This window comes from Carassius gibelio, chromosome B16 (assembly GCF_023724105.1).
Source record: "Carassius gibelio isolate Cgi1373 ecotype wild population from Czech Republic chromosome B16, carGib1.2-hapl.c, whole genome shotgun sequence".
Taxonomy (NCBI): Eukaryota; Metazoa; Chordata; class Actinopteri; order Cypriniformes; family Cyprinidae; genus Carassius; species Carassius gibelio.
The window spans coordinates 15413447-15438656 of NC_068411.1; the positions used below are offsets into that span (position 1 = coordinate 15413447).

Sequence of the window (25210 nt, forward strand, 5' to 3'; positions counted from 1 at the left end):
CGTTCTGTGAATGTGCTTTATATGACTGCATTTGTTTTTTGTTTGCTCAGTTTAGTTTGATCAATTTAAGAGACTTTACATGAGGGCTTGGCCTATTTCACGCTGCCCCAGAGGAGCCAGAGCTCAACCTCCCCTCATCTGGAAAAATATGTGGTATTAAAAAAACATGAAACTTTTCAGAAATAATTCAGTTGTAAACAGTACGATGGATTTCAGATAATAATTCACTGGCTTCTTTTTACTTTCTCATCCTCTTTCGGTGATAAACAGTTCATTAGATGAATGTCAGGGAAAACATGATTTGATGAGGTAGGACAGCTTAGCTGCCCAATTCTGGTCATAACAACCTCTATTATGAAGAGCATTTAAGTTCTGCCTGTGGCACATTTTTCATATGGGATGTTGACAGGCGCAATCCAGTGTTGTGCACATTTTAGCAGTGCATTCCTGGTGACACTCTTGAATTTCCTTGCTGACACACAGTAGAGTAGCAAAGTCTGAGACAAAAGTGAAATGCTTCTCTTTTTCATAAAAAAAGAAGATATTTTACTGATTATATCAAATTATATTTTAAGCATCAACTTTGGTATGTTGCTGTTTTAATGGCATCAGGAATCGAGTGATTTTCGATATGATGATAATAAAACCTGATGTTCATGTTATCAACAATTTTATTTAGTTTGTACCACTTAATCACAAACAATCATAAATTGAACAAAGACATTATATTTAGTTTGAGCATTTTGTTGCATAAATAGTGACAGAAAATGCATTAATTGGACAAACTAGATTAGGAGTGTATGAACTCCTAACCGATTAAACTGAACTGGAAATAAATATGTACATTGTGAAACTTCAAAACCTGAATATCCGGAATTATTTTTTATAACTTTATAACTTTGTGAAACATACAAAAAAATTAAAAAAATAAAAACGTGTTATGATGACCCAGGATTATGGCCTTTTTGTGACGTGAAGCACTTAAATGACAAAGATCCTAAACATACCTGATTTATTTTATGTCCTAACATTTCTTAATCTCTAATCAAAAACATGAACTTTGCCTTGCCTTTACAACAACATCTCTGATTATGTGTGTCTTCCCTTCAGCAACCTGTCCCTCGCATGAGATTTTAGTATGACAATGGCCCAATCAGTTCCTGATCTATAAAATCAAGTCCTGCCTCACAAAAGCCACTTCACTCAGATAACACAAAAATAGCATATAATCTCACCTATATTTTCAATTCAAAATTATTACATTTAAATTAAGAAATTGAATAGTTTGTGTCACTGTCAGTGTTGGGGAAAGTTACTTTTAAAAGTAATGCATTACAATATTTCGTTACTCCATAAAAAAAGTAACTAATTATGTTACTTAGGTATATTTTATGGAGAGTAATGTGTTATGTTACTTTTGGGTTACTTTTTTTTTAAATGGACAGGGCTTGCTTGTTTGTTTTTAAAATAAAAAAGTTTTGGCAAATATAAAAACCTTTTCACACGAAAGTGAAATGAATACGCCTCAGGTAAATTTACGTCCGTACAGTAGAATGCACATTTCAGTTATAAAAAAAAAGACACACAAATGTTTGTCTAGACTAATTTTTGCTTATTAGTATTGTTGAACTGGATCAGAAGCAAAGACATTGGTTTAGAATGGGATTAAATGCATAAAATATTTGTGTTGTTTAACATTTAATTATTGGAGGTATGCGTCATATTCTGAGGTGCATAATTTTTATTCATTTTGAGGAATACTGAATCTGTGTTTTTTCTTTCTTTTTCTATTTGAGTGAGATTAATTAATGCATATTAATATTTATTTTAGAACTACAGTTACAGATTTCTCTCAACATGGGGACAGGAGAGCTGTCAATCAATAAATTAATGTTAATCAATAAACTTTACGTTACTTATTTGAAAAAGTTACTCAGATATTATTTTGTAAATTAAAAAGTAATGCGTTACTTTACTAGTTACTTGAAAAAAGTAAGCTGATTATGTAACTTGCATGACTTGTAATGCATAACCCCCAACACTGGTCACTGTATATTACTGCTGCTCATGTAACATTTCTGTCTTAAAAACAGTTGTCAAATATTAATGTACATTCAACATTAAGGGGGAGGCTGAATTGAAAACACTCTCATTCTCAGTATATGTGCCATTTGTGTGTGTGTGTTTGTGTGATGTTTATTGTGAGGTTTATTGTTATATGTGAGGTAGATTTCATTGACGATTTCAAATATGAAATTTAATTGTAAGCTTAGTGAACAGTTTTGGAGAATTGGATGTTTCCCCATTCAAAGAGATAGGAGCTGCCCAAGAGGCGTTTCAAAGATGGCCGCAGAGTGACATGACTTGCCTTAAAGAGACTTAGATACAAGAACTAAAGGACCCACATGACAGAGTCATATCACAGGGACAAGGATCATGACTACGACTAAATTACAAAACAAGAGACACGAACACATAAACATGAGAGACCTACAGTAGCAGTACCTCGTACTCATTTACCATAAAAAAGAGCGTCAAACTGGAATTTATGTTCATTATTTGTGAGCAGTAAATTCTGCCTTCTTTGATTCAATTGGTCTCAATCATTGACATTGACAAATACTGTTAGACCGCTAAGATTTAAACCATTTGTCATCCAAACAACAAACAGAGCTCTAATATCAAATATTGTTGGGGACAATTCGTCCTTTTTTAATTACTAAAGGGGTGGGACCTGTCTTTTATTGTCTGTCGATTATGACCCGCTTTAATCTAAATAAAGAAATTATGGAAATAATTACTGTCTCCGTCTTTCTTTCTCTACTTCTCTGTCCTTTCCTGTCTTCCTCAGTAATGCTGCTGGACATTACGGAGTCCACCGCTGAACTAGGCTGGACAGCGTATCCTGACACAGGGGTAAGATTCAGACTTGATTTTAAAAACAGCACACATTCCCTGGTGCTTTTATGAATCCGACAGATTTAGAATATCCTGATGTGATTGATTGGGTGTGTGTGTGTGTGTGTGTGGAAAGCTTATTGATGACTTCTTCTTTTATGTGTGGGTGTGTACTTCCTGTTTTAATCCCACCTTTCCAAAAGGATAGGAAATGGAGCATATTAAACCCTCCCTCCCTCCCTCCCTCCCTCAATTCCTTCATCCTCTTGTGTGTGTATTTTCTGTCTGCTCAACCGTGATATCTGCTGTCTCTGTGGCCCTGGGCAGCACAGAGTCTCTGACCTACTGAGAAGAACTAGTAGTCCTATACTTCCTGTCCCAGCTTCTCTTGCCAGATCTCAGTTTCTGTCTCTCTTTTTCTGTCTGTCACTTGGTCTGCATACATATCTTTGTTAATCTATCCATCTGTGCTTTTCTGAATTTCTCCCCCTCTCCTTCACTCATCTTCTCATTCTCTCAAGCTGTCGTCCCCATCTTGTTTTTTTCCCGCTCAGTCCCATTTCTTCGTTTCGTTTCCTTTTAGTTCTCCAAACGAATGTTTTAATTCCTCCAGCAGTCTTTTCATGTTAAGTTTTTGATGTATTTCTCTCCATCTCCTTTAAGTCATTCTGTCTGTTTGTATTTATGTATTGTATTTCTTCATCCTCGGTCTCTCTCCATTTCTCAGCGTGGCAGTTGTTCTCCGCCTCTTTGTGAGTCAGTGAGGGTGTGTGTCTGTGATGTCTTTTGTGTGTTTGAGAGATTTGGGGTTTGTCTGGGATTTTCAGCTTAAATCACCTGAAGAAACGGAAAAGGGCAGGGCATTTCTTTGATCCAATCTGTCATTTCACACACAAAAAAAGAATCTTTTGTTTTTTCACAGAGCTGTGGATTATTATCTCCGGGTCCCAAATGCAGACAATAGCTTTCTTAATTTTATATATATATATATATATATATATATTTATATTCGTTGGTATTAAAATATTTGTTAAAGTACAATTTGTTTCAAATCTTAAATTAAACTGGAAATAAACTGAGGATTAAAAAACCACACACACAAATGATTATAAATATGTAAATATAAATAAATTACATAGAGAGAGAGAGAGAGAGAGAGAGAGAGAGAGAAAGATATGGTTTTTAACTATATATATATATATATATATATATATATATATATATATATATATATATATATATATATATATATATATATATATATATATATATATATATATTTTTTTTTTTATCAAATATATAAAAATGTAACTAAACTAGAAAAATTCAAAAGGGATCTGAACTTCATTCTATATTTTCAACATCTTTGTAAACATTTTGTAGCTGTGCCGTATTCATGCCTCAGGTTCATTTTCATTCTCATGTTCCTCCTCTCAGTGGGATGAGGTGAGCGTGTTAGATGACAAGGGGAGACTCATGCGTACCTTTGAAGTCTGCAATGTCAATCAAAACCCTCGTCTCCAAGACAACTGGTTGGCCACGCCCTTCCTGTACCGGCAGTCAGCTCCACGGATCTTTGTGACACTTCGTTTCTCGGTTCGAGACTGTGCCAGTCTACGCTCACCCTCCCCGACATGCAGGGAGACCCTGACACTGTACTACAAACAGGCTGACTCTCAGAGAGAGCTGGAGAGAACCTGGGTAGCTGAGGTGAGCGATGAGGGATTAGCTCATATTTAAGGCCCAAGCCAGAGACTTTAATGAGATTGAAGGAGGATTGAGAAATTTGTACTAAGCACAATGGTACATGGGTCAATGATATGATATTCAATTTTATCTTTGGCTATTCATTCATTACAAAATACAGGAATAATCCAACTCACACACAATGATTTAAGCATCTTCTGAATTAAAAATAAATGTTAAAATATGAATATTTAAAAAGTAATTTGGCCAAAAAGACACATAGTCCTACCAACACATACACACACACAAAAACAAAATGATTTTAATGAATTACACTAACATTTAAAAGTTCAGGATCAGTGTTTCTTATAAAATCTTATTTATTCTCACCAAGGCTGCATTTATTTTGCTAAAAAAAAAAAATACAGCTAAATCAGTAATATTGTGAAATATTACTACAATTTAAAATAACTGTTTTCTATTTCGGTATACTTTAAAATACAATTTATTCCTCTGATAGTAATGCTGAATTTTCAGCAGCCATCATTCAAAAATCATTCTAATACACGGATTTAGTCAAATTAGAAACCGTGCTAGAATTATTATTATTATTATTTCAGAAATTTATGATGAATGGGAAGCTAAAAAAGCATTTATTTGAAATAGATATTTAACGATGTAATTTTTTTTACTTTATGGCTGCATTTTATTATATTTAAATATTTATTTAAATGGTATATAAAAATCAAAACCCTATGAAACCAACACTCTGTATGGCTCAGAAAATTAATATTAATGTATAATAATACATGATGGAAGGACTTGTGATTATACTTGTCATTAAGTATAATCTCCAAAATTATCCGAAAAGATCCGTAGCCGGTATTATGACTGCTATGCCCCACAAATGTAACTATAAGGCAAGGAGACATCTCGAGGTCATGTCTGAAAACTTCAGTGTGCACAACTCAAGACTTTCTTTCCAATGATCCCTTCCTCAGTTATTCTGCAGGACAGTATTAGCATCATAAAACTAACATGAGTGTGTTTAGCCTGTTACCAAATGCTGGGTTGTTGGATACCTTGTCCTACACCCACACACAGACATCATATGAAGGATTTTGGCAGCATTCAGTCTTGTAGCATTCTGTTTTGTTTGACTAACTAAGACATACTTAGAAGATTTGTTATGATGCAGCCTGAGGATCCAATGGGAATCGTTTTTTAAAGAAAATAAGACCTGCATGCTCTTTGAGTGTCTGTTTATTGTATGAACTACATTTCCTCAGATGCACACTAAGAAGAAAAGATGAAACCTGAAACCTCTGACATATGCCTGCAGGCTTCCAATGAATAATATATTAATGTTAAATATCATGTATCTTTCATAGCTTCAATCAAATCAAATACTAATTGAATTATTATTATCCTGTTGTTCAATTAACAATGTGAATCAACACTGCTGAATATATCTTTAGACTTTTCTGGGAAGGATGGCCTCAAGGGATGTATAACTTCTACGAGTGCAATTTCCTGGTTGTGTTTGTTAGAGGAAGATACACAGAGTGGTTTTATGACACTGTTCTGTGGAGTCTCAGTGGTTTGTGTGGCGTATTATTCGTCAGGGGAGAAGATCATGCTAAAAACAAGAAATATAAGCTGTTGTTATATCTCTGGAAATGTTATGTGGTCCATCATCATGTAAATCAAAAACCATAGATTTGCAGCATTATGTAAAGCATTATGTAAAACCCTTGTCATCTCTTCTTTTTTGCCTTCTTGTGTTTAAATGCTGCCGCACTAAAAATAGCTCCTAGAAGGAATAGTTCGTCCCAAAACTGAGGTTCTGTTATATTATTTAATCACCCTCATGTTGCTCCAAACCCATATGCTGCTATTTATTCAGTGAAAGACCAACTTCCAGGGACACATCTGATGGCATTTTGCTTGGAGATTTGACTAGAATGAATAGCAGGCTACATTGGAGCTTGTGTCCACGAGAATATTGCACTGTTGGCGTTCACCACTGTTAACTGCTGCAGTAAACACTCAAACAGTAAAAAAAATAAATAAATAAAAACTAATCACAGTGCCGAATTACAATTCAATTTACAAATCTGTCAATTTACAAAGCACCATAGCCTCTCCACAAACTGAAGTAAATACTAATATATCTATGTCATGTCATATATCTACATAACAGCATCATGGTAACACTCAACACTAAAATAAACATAAATTTAACCACATAAGTTGTCACATAAAACCCAAATATACATAACTGATAACAAAACCAATTATAAACCACAATTTTGTCAATTAAATCAAATGTAAAGTGTCAACTAAGGAATGCTGGGATTGTCAGTTTACAGATTTTGCTTTAATAATATGGCAGCACTTTATTGCAAACATATTTTAAACAGTACTATTTACTGTAAGCTAACATGAAATGTAAATTTGGATCTATGACATTTTTTCTTATACAGTAAGGACACTTTTTACTGTAGGATTTTTTTAGCCTTTTACATTTGAAATTAAAATAATTTTACGGGGCTGAATTAGTTCTCAAGAAACATTTCTCATAGGTTTTTATGTAATTTAACTGCTATTACTCTAAGAGCTGTCACTGCTGAACATGACGCAGATCTGACATGCATGAAATCACAGCATATGGGTTTGAAACGACATAAGGTGGATTAGATAACAGAATTCAACATTTTGCCAAAATTTCCTTTTAAACGTGACAGACATATATTGAGTAGTAGTAGTACTGCTCTCTGAGGTTCTCTCTCTCTCTCTCCTCAAGCCTTCCAATGGAGAGACAAGAGAGGGCTGGGTGAAGATCGACACCATTGCAGCAGACAAGAGTTTCAGTCGCGTGGAGCCAAGTCTACCTCACCAGTACAAACCTGAGAACGCCCGACGCATTAACATCAAAACCCGCAGCTTTGCTCCTCTCACACGAAAAGGGTACGATGATGACCTTTTACCTTTCCTCTGTCTCCACTAAACCTTTTGATGAATGAAAGTCATTGTGTGCAGATGAAATGAGGATATGGTCACTCAGGATCAGGCAATTCAGCTGAGTAAATATCAGCCACAGTGTTAATATTTACCTTGATATGGTCTGAATATGAAAACAAACAACTGTTATTAGTCTGTATGGTCTCAACGGATGTTTTGATGGCTGCTAAGGTTATCATCTGTCTTTTTTCATCATGCTTATTTTTGTCTTTTTCAGGTTTGTTTTAGCTATAGTAGACAGCGGAGCATGTGTGTCACTCATGGGTGTTTCCGTATTTTATCGTCGCTGTCCAGCAACCAGTCGCTTCCTGGCTTTCTACCCAGCCACGCCCTCAGGGGCGGAGCCAACGTCTCTAGTTCCAGTGACTGGAACTTGTGTACCTCACAGCCAATCACAGGGTGGGACAGCACCGAGAATGCACTGTAACACAGAAGGTGAATGGCTGGTGCCTGTTGGAGGATGCACGTGTGATGCAGGATATGAGCCCAATCATAATGGCTCGGCCTGTTTAGGTGAGTCAGTAAAACATGCAGTCTAATGGCGGGAATTTTGATTCATCTCAGTGACTCAAATTCTTTTAATCCAATCACAAAAAATATTTGTTCACTGGTTAATTCAGTGACAGGATATGAGCCTAATCCTAATAGCTTGGACTGTTTAGTTGAGTAAACAAAACATGTTGTATTATGATCAGGATTTTGATAAATCCCAGTTATATATAGTAGCTTGGCATGTTTAGGTGAGTTTACAAACTTGTAGTCCAATGATGTGGAATTTGATTCATCTCAGCGACTCAAAACTTTGAAAAAAAAAAAAATCACCAAATAGATTTGTTCAGATTCAGTGATTTATTCTGCAGGTCACATCGTAAGGTCAGTAGGTGTCAGCAAATCTTTTTTATGAGTGAGTCATTGAATCATTTATAACTTGTTAAAACAAAAGTCACAACCGAAGCGAAGTCTTTATTACTATTTTCCTAAAATATTCGTAAAGATACTCTAAAAAGAGTTTTTAAGCATTAAAAGTGTCTACTCAACAAATGAAAAAAGAATATATACATATTTTCAAACTTTTTTCAAACAATTTATTTTTTATTTCATTTATTTGTTCTATCACATTACTATTCAGGTGAACTGATAAAAGTTGAAAGGTAACAATTAAGAGCGATTAGACATAGCACCTAAAATTTATACATTCTTTATACATTCACCTAAGCTTAATGTTAAAAATGCTATTTGTCGACAACCTATGTACAGTCAGTGTGCTTATTTGAAGAGATTTTTTTTTTATCTCAGTACACTTTGTTTAGATTTCATGTTATCTCACTATTGGTGGGGCCCATTTACATGATTTTGTCTGGGGCCCAACAAACCCATGGGCTGGACCTGAGCTCATCACATTTACACTGAGGATGATTCGCTAACGTTTGACAAATACTTCTAACCAGCAACCCCCTTTCACTCACCTTATCATTTCATTGTGTATGCGTCATTGTTGTGTCACTTATCTTTGAATCAGAACTCAGAATGCTAATTAACAACGGAATTTGATGGACAGAAAATGACACACTGTGTAGTCAGACAAGCGGGAAAAGGCCCATAAACACAGATCTAATTAAAGACACAAAAGATGTGCTGTATTGCATGCACTTTTTTGTGATTGCAAGTTACAAATTTGTCTCCACGAGTTAACTAACGACAGTCCCCATTTGGAAAAATGTTAGTTAAATAATACTTCTTAAAGGGTAAGCTAAATGTCTGTTAGGATTATGTTAGGGTAGTACAAATTCATGTTAGTCTAAATAATAACAGATAAACAGTAAAGACTTATTTATTGATACAAAATAATATTTTTAAAGCTGCAGTCCAACACCAGCCAGTGTTCAAACTATCTTCTTACTTTAGCCTGATTCACAATGTTAAGCTTATAATAATGTTTTCTTAATTTGAGTGGTAAAGGTAGGTTTTCGTTGGAAATTTGAGTGTGGTACTGTGTCATTACGTCGCGTCTGTAAACATAAAGAAGTTGTCCCAGCTACTAGGCTATTGCATGTGAAGTTCCTGCAGGGAGCGGATCGTTTATAGCCTTTTCTCACAGCAGCTGGAATAATTACATTTTTCATTTTGATGGCGGATTGTAATGCAGAAAGGATTATATGTTTATGCAATGCATGTAATTGATATTAGATTATATTCCAGTTTTAAATGTGCATCTGATTACCCATAGCCTACATGGAATTACACAAGTTTTGTATTTTCTTTTTTTTATATTGTCTTTCTCCTTCCTCTTCTTCTTTTTTTTATTTTGTATTGTCTGTTGGCTGACAGAGAAGAAACAAAAAGAGTGAGAATTTCTGGAATGTTAAAGACGCACTCATCTTTTTCATCAAGTCAATTTTTTTCTGTCTATCAAATGGAGGAAATGAGGTCAGAGAGGAAGAGAGATAGACATGCAACCGAAGTGAAGGAGAGCTGAAAGGGGTTAAATTCTGGGGGCGATGCGAGTAAATCAGACAAGAAGTTTTGGGATATCTTGAAGACGAAAGTAGAGTGGTGGGGAGATGGAGAGAGAGTGGGATAAGAGAGGGATGTGACACATTTAGGTCATGGTGAAGTAATGGCCATTCAGCTGAACAAGTGACAGAAACCACAGGGAAGAGGAGGGGGAAGGACATAGTAGTGGACATGAGTTGAAGACTAGAGCACTGAGATAGCAGAAATCACACAGAACATGCTAGATTGACAGATGGAGTCGTGTGTGGAGCAAGTTTTATTTTGAGTGCTATGGCATGTTATACGTGATGTATATTCTTGAGTGCAGCTGTTCCATATTTCATTTACATTCAAATTTGATGATGTCTCATTTAGCAGCAAACCGATTTGAACTTCCATCTGCCCTGTATTGCTATCAGAGCTTAGTAACTCAAGTGACAAGAATGTGAATTGACCTAAATTGATCAAAATTTTAAACCTGAGACCGTGTTTCATAACTAAAGTAACCTGCTCTGTCTTGTCTTGTTGAGATTTCCTTCTCTTCTGAAAATGGATAAGATCTGCTAAAGATTTAAAATTGTGTTTTTCTAAGTGAGTGTCAGACAATGGCAAATCTAATATATATATATATATATATATATATATATATATATATATATATATATATATATATATATATATATATATATATATATATATATATATATATATATATATATATTAAATGAGCGTTCAGTGAACATCTACCGATACAGATACACATTGTATAAATATTTTCTAGACATATGTGTAGATATCAGACAACAGATTGAGTCTGAGTGAGTTGTTTGCTAAAGATCAAGTCTCATAGCCCTCAAAGATATTGAATGTTCTTTTGCTTTGACCTCAGATTCGATAGTCTTTAAAGCATGACCAAGCAGATGAAACAATAACACCTGCTCATCCACAGATGAATACTTTTTACTGCATAGTGGACAGCTTAGCATCCATCTTTTCATCCGATTGTGCCTAATATCAAATGTCATTTACAGAATCTTCCAGATAATGTTTTTTGTTAGATTAGTGTTTTTTTAGGTGGAATGACTCATTCCCACTTCTGACTTACTAATAAACTAAATCTCAGCTTTGAATGTAGGGGTGATGATAATTTGATGGAAAATTGATATCCTCTATGTTGCTAATGCCATTCAAATAGCAAAAAAGCAACTCTTGACTCCTGTCATTCAGTGACTGGGGTATTCAGTGACAATGCAGTTTTACAGGATTCTCTTAAAAGAATGAAACCATAATGTAACCTCTGGTGACCATGAGGTTGTTTATAATTTGCAGAGAGTTTCCTGAATGTATTAAAACCACTGGCACTGTTGCTATAAATACTATCATATTATCCACAAAGCTTGTTGATAGTAGATTGCCTGTATTTGCTTATTTCCACAGGCTGCTCCAGAGCAACAAACTGTGAATATGTTTTATTTTTAATGTTTTGTGAGAGGAAAGGCCTGCCAAAAGAGTTGGCCATTTGTGTTTGATGTTTTTTTTTCTTTTCTTTTTTTTTTTTTTTTGTGCAAGCATGATTTAGTTGTATCATACTCAAATCATCCGCTATCAAACGGCTGTCCACTACAGATGGGACGTCCAGGAGCTTTCAGTCTCCACTTTAGCCACTGCTGAACAATCTAATTAACAGAAAACAAATGCATTGTGTAATGCCAAGAGTCAGCAGAGCATTACAAGCAAATCATTTCACATTAAATGGGATAATTATGGAGATTAATTAGAGTAAAATGTATTTCCTAGGGTGGTTTCTACATAGCGGTTTGAGATGCACAGCCCAAAGAGAGAAAGTGGAAGAGAGAGAGAGAGAGAGAGAGAGAGAGAGAGAGAGAGAGCACTAAACCAGTGCATACCTTTTTATGTCCCGTTTTTGAAGTTGTGTGTCAGTCACTGTTTGTTGTTTGAGTGTTCATGTGTTTATGTGTGCTTGTGCATCTGTGTGCTTTAGTTGTAACGCTGCAAGCCAAATAAAGAGAATGAGAGCAACCACGAGAGGAAGAGAGACAGAGAGAGAAAAAGAGAGAGAGAGAGAGAAATTGGGTCAGCGATCTAAATACCAAGTACGATGTCAACGGCAAATTATACACTCCACTAAGGTCTCTCGTTCTCTCTGTCCGTTTGCTTTTATAGTTTCCCTTCATCTGCACCTTTTTCAATGTCTCTTTCAGTTCCTCTCTGAATACAACACATTCCCTAATTTAATTTTTCATCACTTTTGTTTTTGTTTGAGGCGAGCTCTATTTAAACATGAACAGCCCCTCCTCCAGCAATGCCTTTAGCTCAATTCACTCTCGATTTGTCAAACACACACATAAACCTGTTTAAACCAACATGCACTTTCACTAAAATGAAAATATAATATAATATAATATAATATAATATAATATAATATAATATAATATAATATAATATAATATAATATAATATAATATAATATAATATAAAGTTATATTTGATTGTACAACAAATATAATTAATGATATAGTTATATAATAGTTTCAATCAGTTTTTAATTTTATATGGTGTCTGACATATATATATATATATATATATATATATATATATATATATATATATATATATATATATATATATATATATATATATATATATATATTATATTATATATATAATATATATATATAATTTATAATTCAAGACATTTATTATGTTAGAAACAATTTCTATTTTAAATTAATTCTGCTTAATTGAGCTTTCTGTTCATCCAAGAATCACATGTGTGTGTGTGTGTGTGTGTGTGTACAAATGTTACGTGTGTGTGTGTGTGTGTGTGTGTGTGTGTGTGTGAAATAATATGAGATTATGATCTCATTAAATAGAACATTTGATAGAATTTTATAAATTCATAATAGAATCAGCTTTCTAGAACCAGCATGGGTTATCTGGCAGTATAAGCCAAGCCACACACTTTGTCATGTGTTGGAGAAAGAAAGGCTGTAAAAAACATTATGATTAAATATTTCAAATGTTTACTGCCAGTGATTTCTGTGCCTCTTGAAAACATTTAACCCCTTCATTTTCAACACTGGATTTCCTTAAAAATAGCATCATTTTTTTTCAATTTAACACATAAAAATTAATATATATATATATATATATATATATATATATATATATATATATATATATATATATATATATATATATATATATATACTCTAATGACAGAAATGCATGTCATGAAAACACCTTTTGTGACTGCCTTCTACGGATCAAATTGAATTTGAATCAAATTGATCTCATTAATTGATAAGAAATCTGGGCCAATTAATAACAGCCATAAATGTGTTAAATAATTTTTATGAGGAAACTAGATGCCCTGTGGCTAAATAGTGGCCGCTAGAGAAGGAAATGAGAAAGCGATTGGCTGATAAGTGGGCGAACGGAGAGTGTGAATAAGAAAAAGAGAAATGTTGAAAGGTGTTGGAGATGTCTGAGGAGTGAGGAAGTTTTGTAGCTAGAACGTGTCTTTTGTCACAGGATAATATAATCCAACCACATGAAAGATAGATGGACAACGCTCTCTTTCTTTTCTCTCACGATGCCCATCTTTCATTCGTTCTTTCTCACTTCTCTCAGTATTGTTTAGGAGTGAATATCAAACCTGACAGACAAGTGAGAACATAAAAATCCTTTTAGCTTCCTGCAAGCTGAAATCTCTTTCGTCCCTTCTCTCTCTGTCTCTCTTTGAAGTGCTTTAAATGTGTTATACGTGCCTGACCTGTCTATTCACTGGAGGGCAGAGGACGTGTGAGAACTTCAAGGCTGACAAGAATGAAACAGAAACTCTTAACTCTATCAACCGTAATTATGTTAAAGCATTACAGTGTCAAAGCACTTGAACATATCACAGCATTCCTGTCACAAGTGTCATAAAACATGCTCTTCTCTGACTCAGTGGTTATATTGTTTGATAAGCCTGATTCACTTGGACATTTCAGTGCGGGTTATGCAAACATATTGATTCCCCAGTGTACCTAATATTGTGTTTGTTGTGGTTTGTTCTGTAGCCACACAATTGAAAGGATGGAGATCATTGCTGAGGTTCAAGCTGGGTCACAGTCGATCTCCAGTAAAAGGTTGACGTGTTTCACAGCTGCAGAGTATATCCAATTGCAAACAGTCCAATGAAGCAGCGTTTTTCTTAACATTAACAGCCAATCAGAGATCTCAGGGTCATAGCAATTACATCACTGGGTGGCGAGTGATTCTGAAGATGTGACATGTTACAAAACCAGAAGCGATTTCTCATTGAATTACACTCTGTCAGAATAACAACAATCAAGCTGAGCGACTATGCCTTTGCTTCTTGTTTTCTTGATAATTATACATCTGACTAAACAAAACAAAGTGCCTTAGAGAACAATAGACCTTGATTATTAAATTTCCACCCACTAATTGAGTGTGTCTGAAACTAATTGTTTTCCAATTCTTTTTGTGACAGTTTATATTTCACTTGCCAGTCGTGGCATCCAGTTGGATCATTATATGGCCCTTCTGTACTCGCCATCCAGTTCTTGGTGTAATTGATAGAATTCCCAAGCCGGAATCTGACACTTTCCAAACAGCTTGAGTGCATTTTGTGCCATAATTATAATGTTTTTCTTTTGTGTCTTTTCAATAGCATGCTCAGTCGGGTCCTATAAACCTGTGGCCGGCTCAGTTTCGTGCACAGAGTGTCCAGCTAACAGCAGAACCAGTTCAGAAGGGTCTAAACTTTGTGAATGTCGGAGTGGCTACTACCGCGCACCCACCGATGCTAACACCACTGCCTGCACAAGTAAGAGCGCAACTAGCTATAATGTATGTAAGAAGATAAGACAAAGGATAAACAAGCATTGTAAATAAACTAGCATACAAAATGTAAAAAACTTGCATTAGGCATAGTCGCTGGGGCAGTACCCTTAAGCCCAAGAAACATTGCATGATTTATCAATCTTATAAAATCACAACATGTGACATGGATCTAATAAACTTGGGTAAAACATGTATGTAGACTGTACGATGATAAATATTGACTCGTATGCTATGACGCATGGTACTTTAGAAGCATAAAATGTCATCATTATGCGCTAGTGGTAAACATAAGAGCAAGTTGAATCACACTTTACCTGTTGTAGTTTGTATGTGTGACAAAAAAAGTGGTGAAAGAGGAAGGGATAAGAGCTTAAGGTAATTAGATTTATGTTTTAGCGCCATGTCGTGCTGATTTCATATGGCATTTGTATTGGCTGGTCATTAAACGTGGGTTGTAGCTGCAAACACACTTAGGGCCCTATCATACACCTCGCGTTTTCACCTACATTTTCCCATCCAGCGCCAGGTCGTTTAATTAGCAAATGCATTTGCACTCATTTGTGCGCCCATGGGCGTGCTGGTCTAAAAAAGAGGTGTGTTCAGGTGCATTGCTATTTTTAGGAGCTGAAAATAGACTGCGCCATAGACCAACTCAAACCTGGTCTAAAGTCTGCCGCAATGTTTTTTCTTTGTTATTTAAAGAGCGCTCACGCTGCTTATTAAACGCAAGGATGCACAGCAGCACACAAACATGCCAAATATTAAAAATTAAAGGATTGCAATGCATAAGAATTTAATGCCTACGTGTCATAATGAATAGTTATCACATGTATCAGAATTAGGCTATCTATTTGCTTGCACACGAGCATCTCCATTTCATCTTGGAGATGCTAATATCTTTGCACTTGCCAAATTCTGCCGCGTAAATAGCAAATCCATCAGGGCACGAGCACAACTGGCTCTTAAAGGGAATGGAAGATGAGACTCTGATTGGTTTATTGCACGTTATGCCCAAAAAACACCCATTACTCATTAAAAATAAGGACAACCCGTTTAGACCATGTGCCCGGACACACCAACCGTTTTTCTGTCGTTAAAATAGCAAAAGTGGATTTGGAAACGGCCTGAGTGTACCTGCGCCGTGCGCTTACTTTGCGTTTAGATCGTTAAAATAGGGCACTTGGGGTGGTGATGAATTTCGCGCATTTCCATTTCCCTTCAAATTGCACAAATTTTAATTGCGAATTGAAAATATCCCTAATGGAAACGCATCAATTCCGCAAAAACGCCCATATATTACTAAAATGTTCTTACACTTAAGGTGGTTTTCAGTTAATGTGAAAAAGGAATAATTCGCAAAACTGCAATGGAAATGTTTTTTTTTTTTTTTTTCACATTTACAGGTCACATGGCCTATGTAAAAACTCGATGATCATTCTTCAGTGATTCAGTGATAGGCCTAAGTGGCTTCGCTGCCGTATAAAGGGGGTTTCCCTACCATCATTGCTTAGACAATTTACACTGCACAGGTTTGCGCTGCAGTGTGGCTCTGATACAGCCACTGAAGCTGATAGCTTTTTTATGTTTTTATACAGTCTATGATTTATTCCAGTCATGCAAGGCATGTTTCTGAAGTGGCTCTCTTTGCTGCTTCTGTAGATACATGCATAAGCCTCCTTTGAATATAGCCAAAATCCATCAAAATCCCACCAAAACCCATTGCCATGACTTATCACGAGAGGCAAAAGGTAACGTTTTAGTCGCATAACATTGGTTAATGAAAACACCATCATTTCACAATACTTTTTTTTATCAACATTTATAAAATATCGCCAAAGTTTTGCACAAATTTAGAATGGAAACTCACCTACTGTCAGAAAATTATCGTAGGCTGTCTTTGGTCGCAAGACCATAACAACAGCCATCTTTGAACCTCTCTTACTGTACGACACAGGACCACCGATTAAAAGCCACGATCAGAGTAATCACCACATCTTTTGTCTGGGACAGCCGGAATTTGTACAGTGTGTCTCTGGCTTTTTATAGGGGCAACTTTTTACCTTATCTCCCCTAAAAGGTGGGTATTGGTACCTTAATGTAGTAATGTGTACCCTTAAAGAACTACTGTGAGTTTATGGGTAAAAAAATAAAGGTACAAATATTTCTTGTTTCATGGTACTGCCCAACGCTTTTAAAAATAAAAACCCCAAAAGGGTGTTTTTTGTTCCCCAAAGAACCTTACAGTGAACAGTTCTTCAATTAACCATTTTGAAGAGCATCTTAAAAATCTAAAGAGACTTTTTCTACTATAAAGAAACATTTCTACATTTGAAAGGTTCCATGGATGTTCTTCATGGAACTATCGATGCTAATAAAGAACCTTTATTTTTAAGCAGTCACAAGCATTTGTACCCCTTAAGGTAGAACCCAGAGGATTTTGTTGTGGTACAGTAATTATACACCTTTTTTCTAGCAAGGTGACTGCGTTTTAAAATGGGAGGCCCTTCTGGTTTGGAGATGTTCCACTCAAAAAGACTAAAACAAATCATTTAATTTCATTTCACTTCATGTTCTATTTTCAATTTACTCCCAATTACCCCCGATTTCATTTACCATGCATCCCATGAATAATTAACTGGAATGCACTAAGAGTCTCTCACTTTTCTGCCCAAATCCTCATGTCTCTTTCCAGGTTTGTTTTCATGTGGATGCTATAAAATGCAATTCTGTTCTAATCCCTGTTAGCAGTATTTACTGAAATGTTTCTAAAGCAGATAATACAATATTTGTTATCTGTTAAAATAATAATTCAAAAATACCTTTTTGAAAAATTGTCACTCAATGTTAATATCAATGAACATGTTCGATTAAGGCAATCTACAGTGTGTTACATAATATCACTACAGTGATATTTATGCATGACATTGTTGGGGAAATAATCAAGCTTTTGGTGTTATTTGTGGTATGTTGAAAGTAATTAGTCAATGCTTTTACACTTTTAAATTTCCTTTTAATGATTGATTGTTGAAGGATGCGTAAAATAATAATATCACTTCATTGTGGCCAGATGCTGGAAAAGCTTATGATTGCATTCATAGAGTGAACCTTTTGATGTTTTTTTTTACAGTGTGTTGGAAATGAATTAATGCGAAACATCATGTTGAGTATGAAAAAAGGGTTATAGCAGGTAGAAAAAGCAGGTACTTCTGCCAATAGTTAAAGGAACTATGAAAACATTCCTCTGATGTGAAAGCCCTGGTCAATGACATCAAACACTTTTTTTCTGATATATTAATTTATGCAAAAATACAATAACAATTTTGCTTTTAATTTTATGCAGTTAGAAGACCTTATTATGCAACTCACAAAAGTGGAACAAAAGCAATTTGTCAGTGGCTTAACAATATGTATACAATGACAAGATTATTTTTAGGGATGCACGATAATATCGGCACAACATCGGTATCGGCCGATAAAAGCTTAAAATGACCATTATCGGTATCGGCCGATATGAATATTTCTGCCGATGAGCCAAACCGATATTCTCCAAGTGAAATAATTGACCTGTTTTTCAGATGTGAACGTCTGTCTACATTTGTAAAATAATAAATTTATGGTAGAATCAGTACAGAAGAGATACATGGATTTCTCTTCAGTAAAATTAAAGTTTAAATATATCAGTATATATTTGTAAATATATCAGTATATATTTGTATACATATCGATATCGGTATCGGCATCGGCCAAAATTATTTAGAAAATATCGGCATATCGAATATCGGCCAAAATCCAATATCGTGCATCCCTAATTATTTTACATCTAAATTATGTAGCAAGCTGGAGAAGAGGAGGCATGCAGAGAAGATTTTTATTTTATTTATTTTTTGTAAATGCATTGGTTTAAGGCTGTGTGGGGATAAAGTTTCAAAAGTGGTGTGTCTTCAGCTGCTTTAAAGTTATGATGGTCTCAGCACTTAGGATTGAGCTTGGCAGCTTGTTCCATCAGAGAGGAACAGAGAGGGGTAGGTTTTGGAAAGCATCTTTTTGCCTTGATGTGATGGAACAATATATATATATATATATATATATATATATATATATATATATATATATATATATATAAAAAAAATTGCAGGATGATATCATAATGATGGAAAAATAGTCTCATTGGAAGAATTACATTGTTCTTATTTCTTGGAAAAATAATATCTCTGCAAAACCTCTTCAAAGCTTATTAATTTTGAAAAATGTATTGTCTGCCAAAACAAGACACTTGGTGTGACCAACATGCAGAAGAAAAAATAGAAAATGACTTAATGACAGAAAACAGAAAATGATTTCATAGAAAGGACCCCCGCAGAACCTCAAACTCACTGATTTGTTTCATTTGTAAAACAATAATAATAATATGAATATGACTGATAAAACATTAACAACAAAAAATTGTACCTTGAAAAAGACATGAAAAATATTTTATGAAGATTTTGATTATGAAGTGATTATGATTAAGATATAAAAAAGGCTATTTTGATAATTTTACTTTATGATAAGTCATTCAATGAAAAAAATATATTCAAAATAATTTTTTTGTTGTTTATGACATGACATGAATACAAATAACATTTCTGAAAAAAAATTAAATAATTTAAAAGGCTTAATTTTCTTAACCATGGGCACTCATTTGTCATTTACCCAAATATTAACCAAATCCCTCCAAAGTTTAATTTCATGACGGTGTTTGTTTTCTTTCTCAGGCCCTCCATCAGCGCCGGCGTCTCTGTCGTGGGAGTATGAGAGTTCAGAGGGTGGGGTGTCACTGCGCTGGAGACCGCCTGTGAACATGGGGGGACGGAGTGAAGTTTGGTACGGTGTGGTGTGTCGAATCTGCCCCTCTGCTACTAGCACACCACCAAGCATGTGTTCCTGGTGTGGAGATACTGTCACTTTTTCCCCTTCTCAAACTGGCTTAAAGCAGACAAGGGTCACCCTCAAAAACCTGCTTACTAGAGTCACATACCTCATACAGGTAATTACCTACAGGCATTGGTTCATATAGACCCAGAGTCTCATAGTAGATTAACATTATAGAATAACAGGATTGTGTTATAAATCAATAAATATTACAGCATAAATAACCATTCGATTTGGAACGTTATTATAAATTGCGTTTTTTTCTCGTGTTAACACATTAATTAACGGCAAAAAATTTTTTTTCGAAAGATCATGTTGCAATGAAGACTGGTGTAATGACTGCTGAAAATTCAGCTTGGCACTCACTTTAATTACATCTTAACATATATTAAAATAGAAAACCATTATTTTGAATTGTTATTATTTTCTTTGATATTACCATTTTTACTGTATTTTGCAATCTTGGTGAGCTTTAAAGACAATTTTCAGAAATATCCTACCAACCCCAAATTTTAAACAGCAGTGCAAGTTCCTACACAGAAATTAAGCTACAAAAATAAACTTAACCTGATAAATATTCACCACACAATATGCATCATTATGCCTTAATGCAGCTTATGTCCATGGAAGAGCGTAGCTGCAAAATGAGTTTTGTATGGTTTTACAGGTTCAAGCAATAAATGAAGTGTCAGCGCTGAGCCCTTTTCCACCTCAGTTTGCCAGCATCAACTTCACCACCAGCCAATCAGGTACGAGAAAAGCAAATGTATGCTGGGACTATCCAGAATATGTGTGTGCACCAAACTCTCTGTTCGGTGTATTAAGGTCTTTCTGCGTCTGTCACTATGACTAGTCGTCCTCCACCCCTGTCTTTCCGCTTCCTCTCCCCACGGTCAGTCTTTCCATCCATCTCTCTCTTCTGTTCATCATTTTTCTTCATCTGCTCTTTGGACCCAGGTGGCTTTGGGTCACGATATGCTGTCATTTTATATAATTTCATGACGGTGTTTGTTTTCTTTCTCAGGCCCTCCATCAGCGCCGGCGTCTCTGTCGTGGGAGTATGAGAGTTCAGAGGGTGGGGTGTCACTGCGCTGGAGACCGCCTGTGAACATGGGGGGACGGAGTGAAGTTTGGTACGGTGTGGTGTGTCGAATCTGCCCCTCTGCTACTAGCACACCACCAAGCATGTGTTCCTGGTGTGGAGATACTGTCACTTTTTCCCCTTCTCAAACTGGCTTAAAGCAGACAAGGGTCACCCTCAAAAACCTGCTTACTAGAGTCACATACCTCATACAGGTAATTACCTACAGGCATTGGTTCATATAGACCCAGAGTCTCATAGTAGATTAACATTATAGAATAACAGGATTGTGTTATAAATCAATAAATATTACAGCATAAATAACCATTCGATTTGGAACGTTATTATAAATTGCGTTTTTTTCTCGTGTTAACACATTAATTAACGGCAAAAAATTTTTTTTCGAAAGATCATGTTGCAATGAAGACTGGTGTAATGACTGCTGAAAATTCAGCTTGGCACTCACTTTAATTACATCTTAACATATATTAAAATAGAAAACCATTATTTTGAATTGTTATTATTTTCTTTGATATTACCATTTTTACTGTATTTTGCAATCTTGGTGAGCTTTAAAGACAATTTTCAGAAATATCCTACCAACCCCAAATTTTAAACAGCAGTGCAAGTTCCTACACAGAAATTAAGCTACAAAAATAAACTTAACCTGATAAATATTCACCACACAATATGCATCATTATGCCTTAATGCAGCTTATGTCCATGGAAGAGCGTAGCTGCAAAATGAGTTTTGTATGGTTTTACAGGTTCAAGCAATAAATGAAGTGTCAGCGCTGAGCCCTTTTCCACCTCAGTTTGCCAGCATCAACTTCACCACCAGCCAATCAGGTACGAGAAAAGCAAATGTATGCTGGGACTATCCAGAATATGTGTGTGCACCAAACTCTCTGTTCGGTGTATTAAGGTCTTTCTGCGTCTGTCACTATGACTAGTCGTCCTCCACCCCTGTCTTTCCGCTTCCTCTCCCCACGGTCAGTCTTTCCATCCATCTCTCTCTTCTGTTCATCATTTTTCTTCATCTGCTCTTTGGACCCAGGTGGCTTTGGGTCACGATATGCTGTCATTTCATATAATGGTCAAGAAAGCAACAAGAGAGACGGAAAGATAGGAAGAATGGAGGGAGGATAATCAATGTGGCAGCCCACAGAAACTTTGGAAACAAAAGGCGCAATTCAGACCTCCCCCTCTCTTGCTCTCTCTCTTTTCTATCTTTAGTAGTAACTCAAGCTCAGATGGATTCTACAGACCTTTAATATGACTAGTATACATAACTTGACCATTATTTGAGACGTGGGTGCTGCTGATTGAACAGGATTGAGTCACCTATCCGTGTGCTTCCACATGACTGATTAACAGACAGAGAAAGCGGCTGAGACGAAGGGGGTCAGGGGGCTTCACAAGAGGGAGGGAGAGGAGAATGGTTAACTCATGACCTCATTAACACAGATGAGGTTTCAGACATGTCTATCTAACCATCAAACACGCAGCAAAGCATGATGCAAATGACTTATTACATGTGAATCCATGTGTGTATTATCGCTATTAACAGATAAAAAGCATTTATAATGAGGATGGAGGAGAACATCTATTTTAAAGCATTCAGAGCAGTAGAAAAGTAGCTGTCTGTTATGAAGTGATGAGCCCCCGTGTGGTCACTCTTATAATTACATGTGCAATTCCAGTGCCTTCTGAGGTGCCCATGCTGCACCAGTTGAACAGAGTTCACGACTCCATCACACTGTCCTGGCCTCAGCCTGACCGGCCCAACGGGGACATCCTAGAATACCAGCTCCGGTACTACGACAAGGTCAGTACTGTTGTTTATACAATATATCGAAAGCAGGCTTGTCAAACTCCACGCTTATGGAGGGCCACAGTCCTGCTCCAACACGTCACCATACCTTTAGATCTAAAACAGAACTGAAGACCTTGATTAGCTGGTTCAGTTGTTTAATTAGAGATGGAGCTAAACTCTATGGGCTATGGCCCTCCACGAACGAGAAAAAATAAATATACTAAAACATTTATTTCATGCTAAGTAGGCCTACTACAAATATATTTACATATTTATGTACTTTATACAAATACGCAGCTGAAGTGGAACTATTGGAAGGATACTTCAGATACACTTATTGAAAAGAACAATATTATTCAAAAACCATACAGTCCTCATCAATAGTGACATTTTACATTTAACAATAGTGACATATATCACATTTTAGGCTTGATATTAAAAAATGTGCAGTGTGCACAAGAAGCACTGAGAATAAAGTTGAATGTTTTTTATATCATTAAGGAGTGATATATCAGCAAATATTTTAATAGATTTTAACTAATTAGTGTGAAATAAATGTGTTTGAAATATATTGATTTTTAACAAGGGGGACTGGATTTGTGATCAGTACATACCTAAAAATCCACCAGTGATGTTATTGCTAACTAAAGCTAAAACTATTAAGCTTAATTAAAATAAAATATAATTATTAGATGAAATTTTAAAAGTAAGTGAAACAAGTTTAGGTGCTACAATTAATAAAACTGAAATAAACTAAAATACATTTAAACGCATAAAAATGACAAAAGTACAAAATTAAAATGAAAACTGAAAATGAAAAAAAAATGTAACACCTTAAAAAATGCTATAATAGCCTACTGTATAAACAATACTCAACTAACACCGTAACCAATATTCTGGTTAGTAAATGATAAAAATGTCATATTTGGGTGAGTTTCCATTTAGGATTGCAAGGAAAAGTGTGAACAGTCCAATCCTTTTGTGTTATATGGGTTTGAAATGACTAATGCTGTTATTGTTAGCCCAAACTAATTAACTATTAAAACGGTATTACTTTTATTATTATTATTTTTATTGAAATAAAGCTGAAATAAAATATAAATATTTGATGAAGAACTTACACTTCCAACTAAACTAAAACAAGTTTAAGTAATAAAATTACTAAAACTAAAATTAAACTGAATTAAAAAAAAAGCTAAATAGAGAAATAATAATAATAACAACAACAATGACAAAACCACTTAATAAAATTACTAAAATTGTAACTAAAATTAAAATGAAAACAAGTCATATAATAATCTTCTAAATAAAGATATAAAACAATAGTAATAAAATGTAAATAAAAATGACAAAATTACAAAAGCAAAGAAAAAATTCTAATAATCTATAAATGATACTGAAATAGCACTGAAATGATATGAGGGTGAGTAAATGAGGACATCATTTTTGTTTTTAGGAGAACTGTCCCTGTACATCAGTATCAACGGTTGTGTAATGCTTGTGTCAATAGCTGGTGCTTTGTCTCTCTGGCAGGGGTCTGATGAGGACAGTGCTATGAGCGTGTTCAGTGAAACCAACACAGTGACAGTTGGAGGTCTGATACCAGGCTCCATCTACGCCTTCCAGATCCGTGCCCGGAATGAGAGAGGCTTCGGACCCTACAGCCACACCATTTACTTCAGCACTCTAGCAATGGGTACGCCAGGAATACAGCATGACACACAGAATATAGCATTGTAGCCAACACATATAAAAGAATATCATAATGCTTCAGTACCAAATGCTTCTTGTTCAGTAGGCAAAGGACCAATGCTTATGTAAATATTAGTGCTGTCAAAAGATTAATTTTGTTTACATAGCATACTGTGTTTATTTATTATGTATATATAAATACACAACCATGCATGTATATATTTAAGGAAAATATGTTAGGTTTATTTATTAAATATATTTATAAATTATATGAATATAAATATTTTCTAAATATATACTGTATGTGTGTGTATTTATATTTTCATTATACATTTACACAGTGCACAGATATATTATGTAAATAAATTTTAAAAAAGTAACAATTTTCACAACATCGTAATGTTAACAATTGCAATTAACAATTACCAACTCATTATTTTAAAAATAATTTAAGGTATTTTTTTTTAATACATTTATTGTATTCAAGTATATGCATTGAATTGGTCAAAAGTGAAAGTAAATACTTATATTGTAACAAAAACCATTATAACTTAAACTTCTTCTATTGAACTTTCTATTATCAAAGAATCCTGACAAATAAAAAAACTATTAAGCAGCACAAATGTTTTCAACATTGATAATAATAGGTAATGTTTCTTGAACAGCAAATCAGCACATCAGAATGATTTCTGAAGGATCATGTGACCTGTGAAAATTCAAATTCAATTCATTTGAAA

General features: G+C 35.0%; 1 protein-coding gene across 5 annotated transcripts in view; it reads left to right on the plus strand.

The window, feature by feature from the left end:
- Window positions 1–25210, plus strand: part of ephb6 (eph receptor B6) — a 140403-nt gene that overhangs the window by 108195 nt on the left and 6998 nt on the right. For 2 of the 5 annotated variants that reach the window (XM_052578017.1, XM_052578020.1), the window contains exons 2-10: window positions 2852–2916; window positions 4336–4608; window positions 7391–7554; window positions 7826–8121; window positions 14801–14956; window positions 19728–19999; window positions 20552–20633; window positions 22669–22793; window positions 24315–24477. In XM_052578017.1, the coding sequence (XP_052433977.1) occupies window positions 2852–2916; window positions 4336–4608; window positions 7391–7554; window positions 7826–8121; window positions 14801–14956; window positions 19728–19999; window positions 20552–20633; window positions 22669–22793; window positions 24315–24477 (1596 nt within the window). Of the gene's footprint in view, window positions 1–2851; window positions 2917–4335; window positions 4609–7390; window positions 7555–7825; window positions 8122–14800; window positions 14957–19727; window positions 20000–20551; window positions 20634–20908; window positions 21181–21732; window positions 21815–22668; window positions 22794–24314; window positions 24478–25210 lie in introns of all 5 variants that reach the window. The other 3 variants (XM_052578018.1, XM_052578016.1, XM_052578021.1) reach the window with 3 other exon arrangements.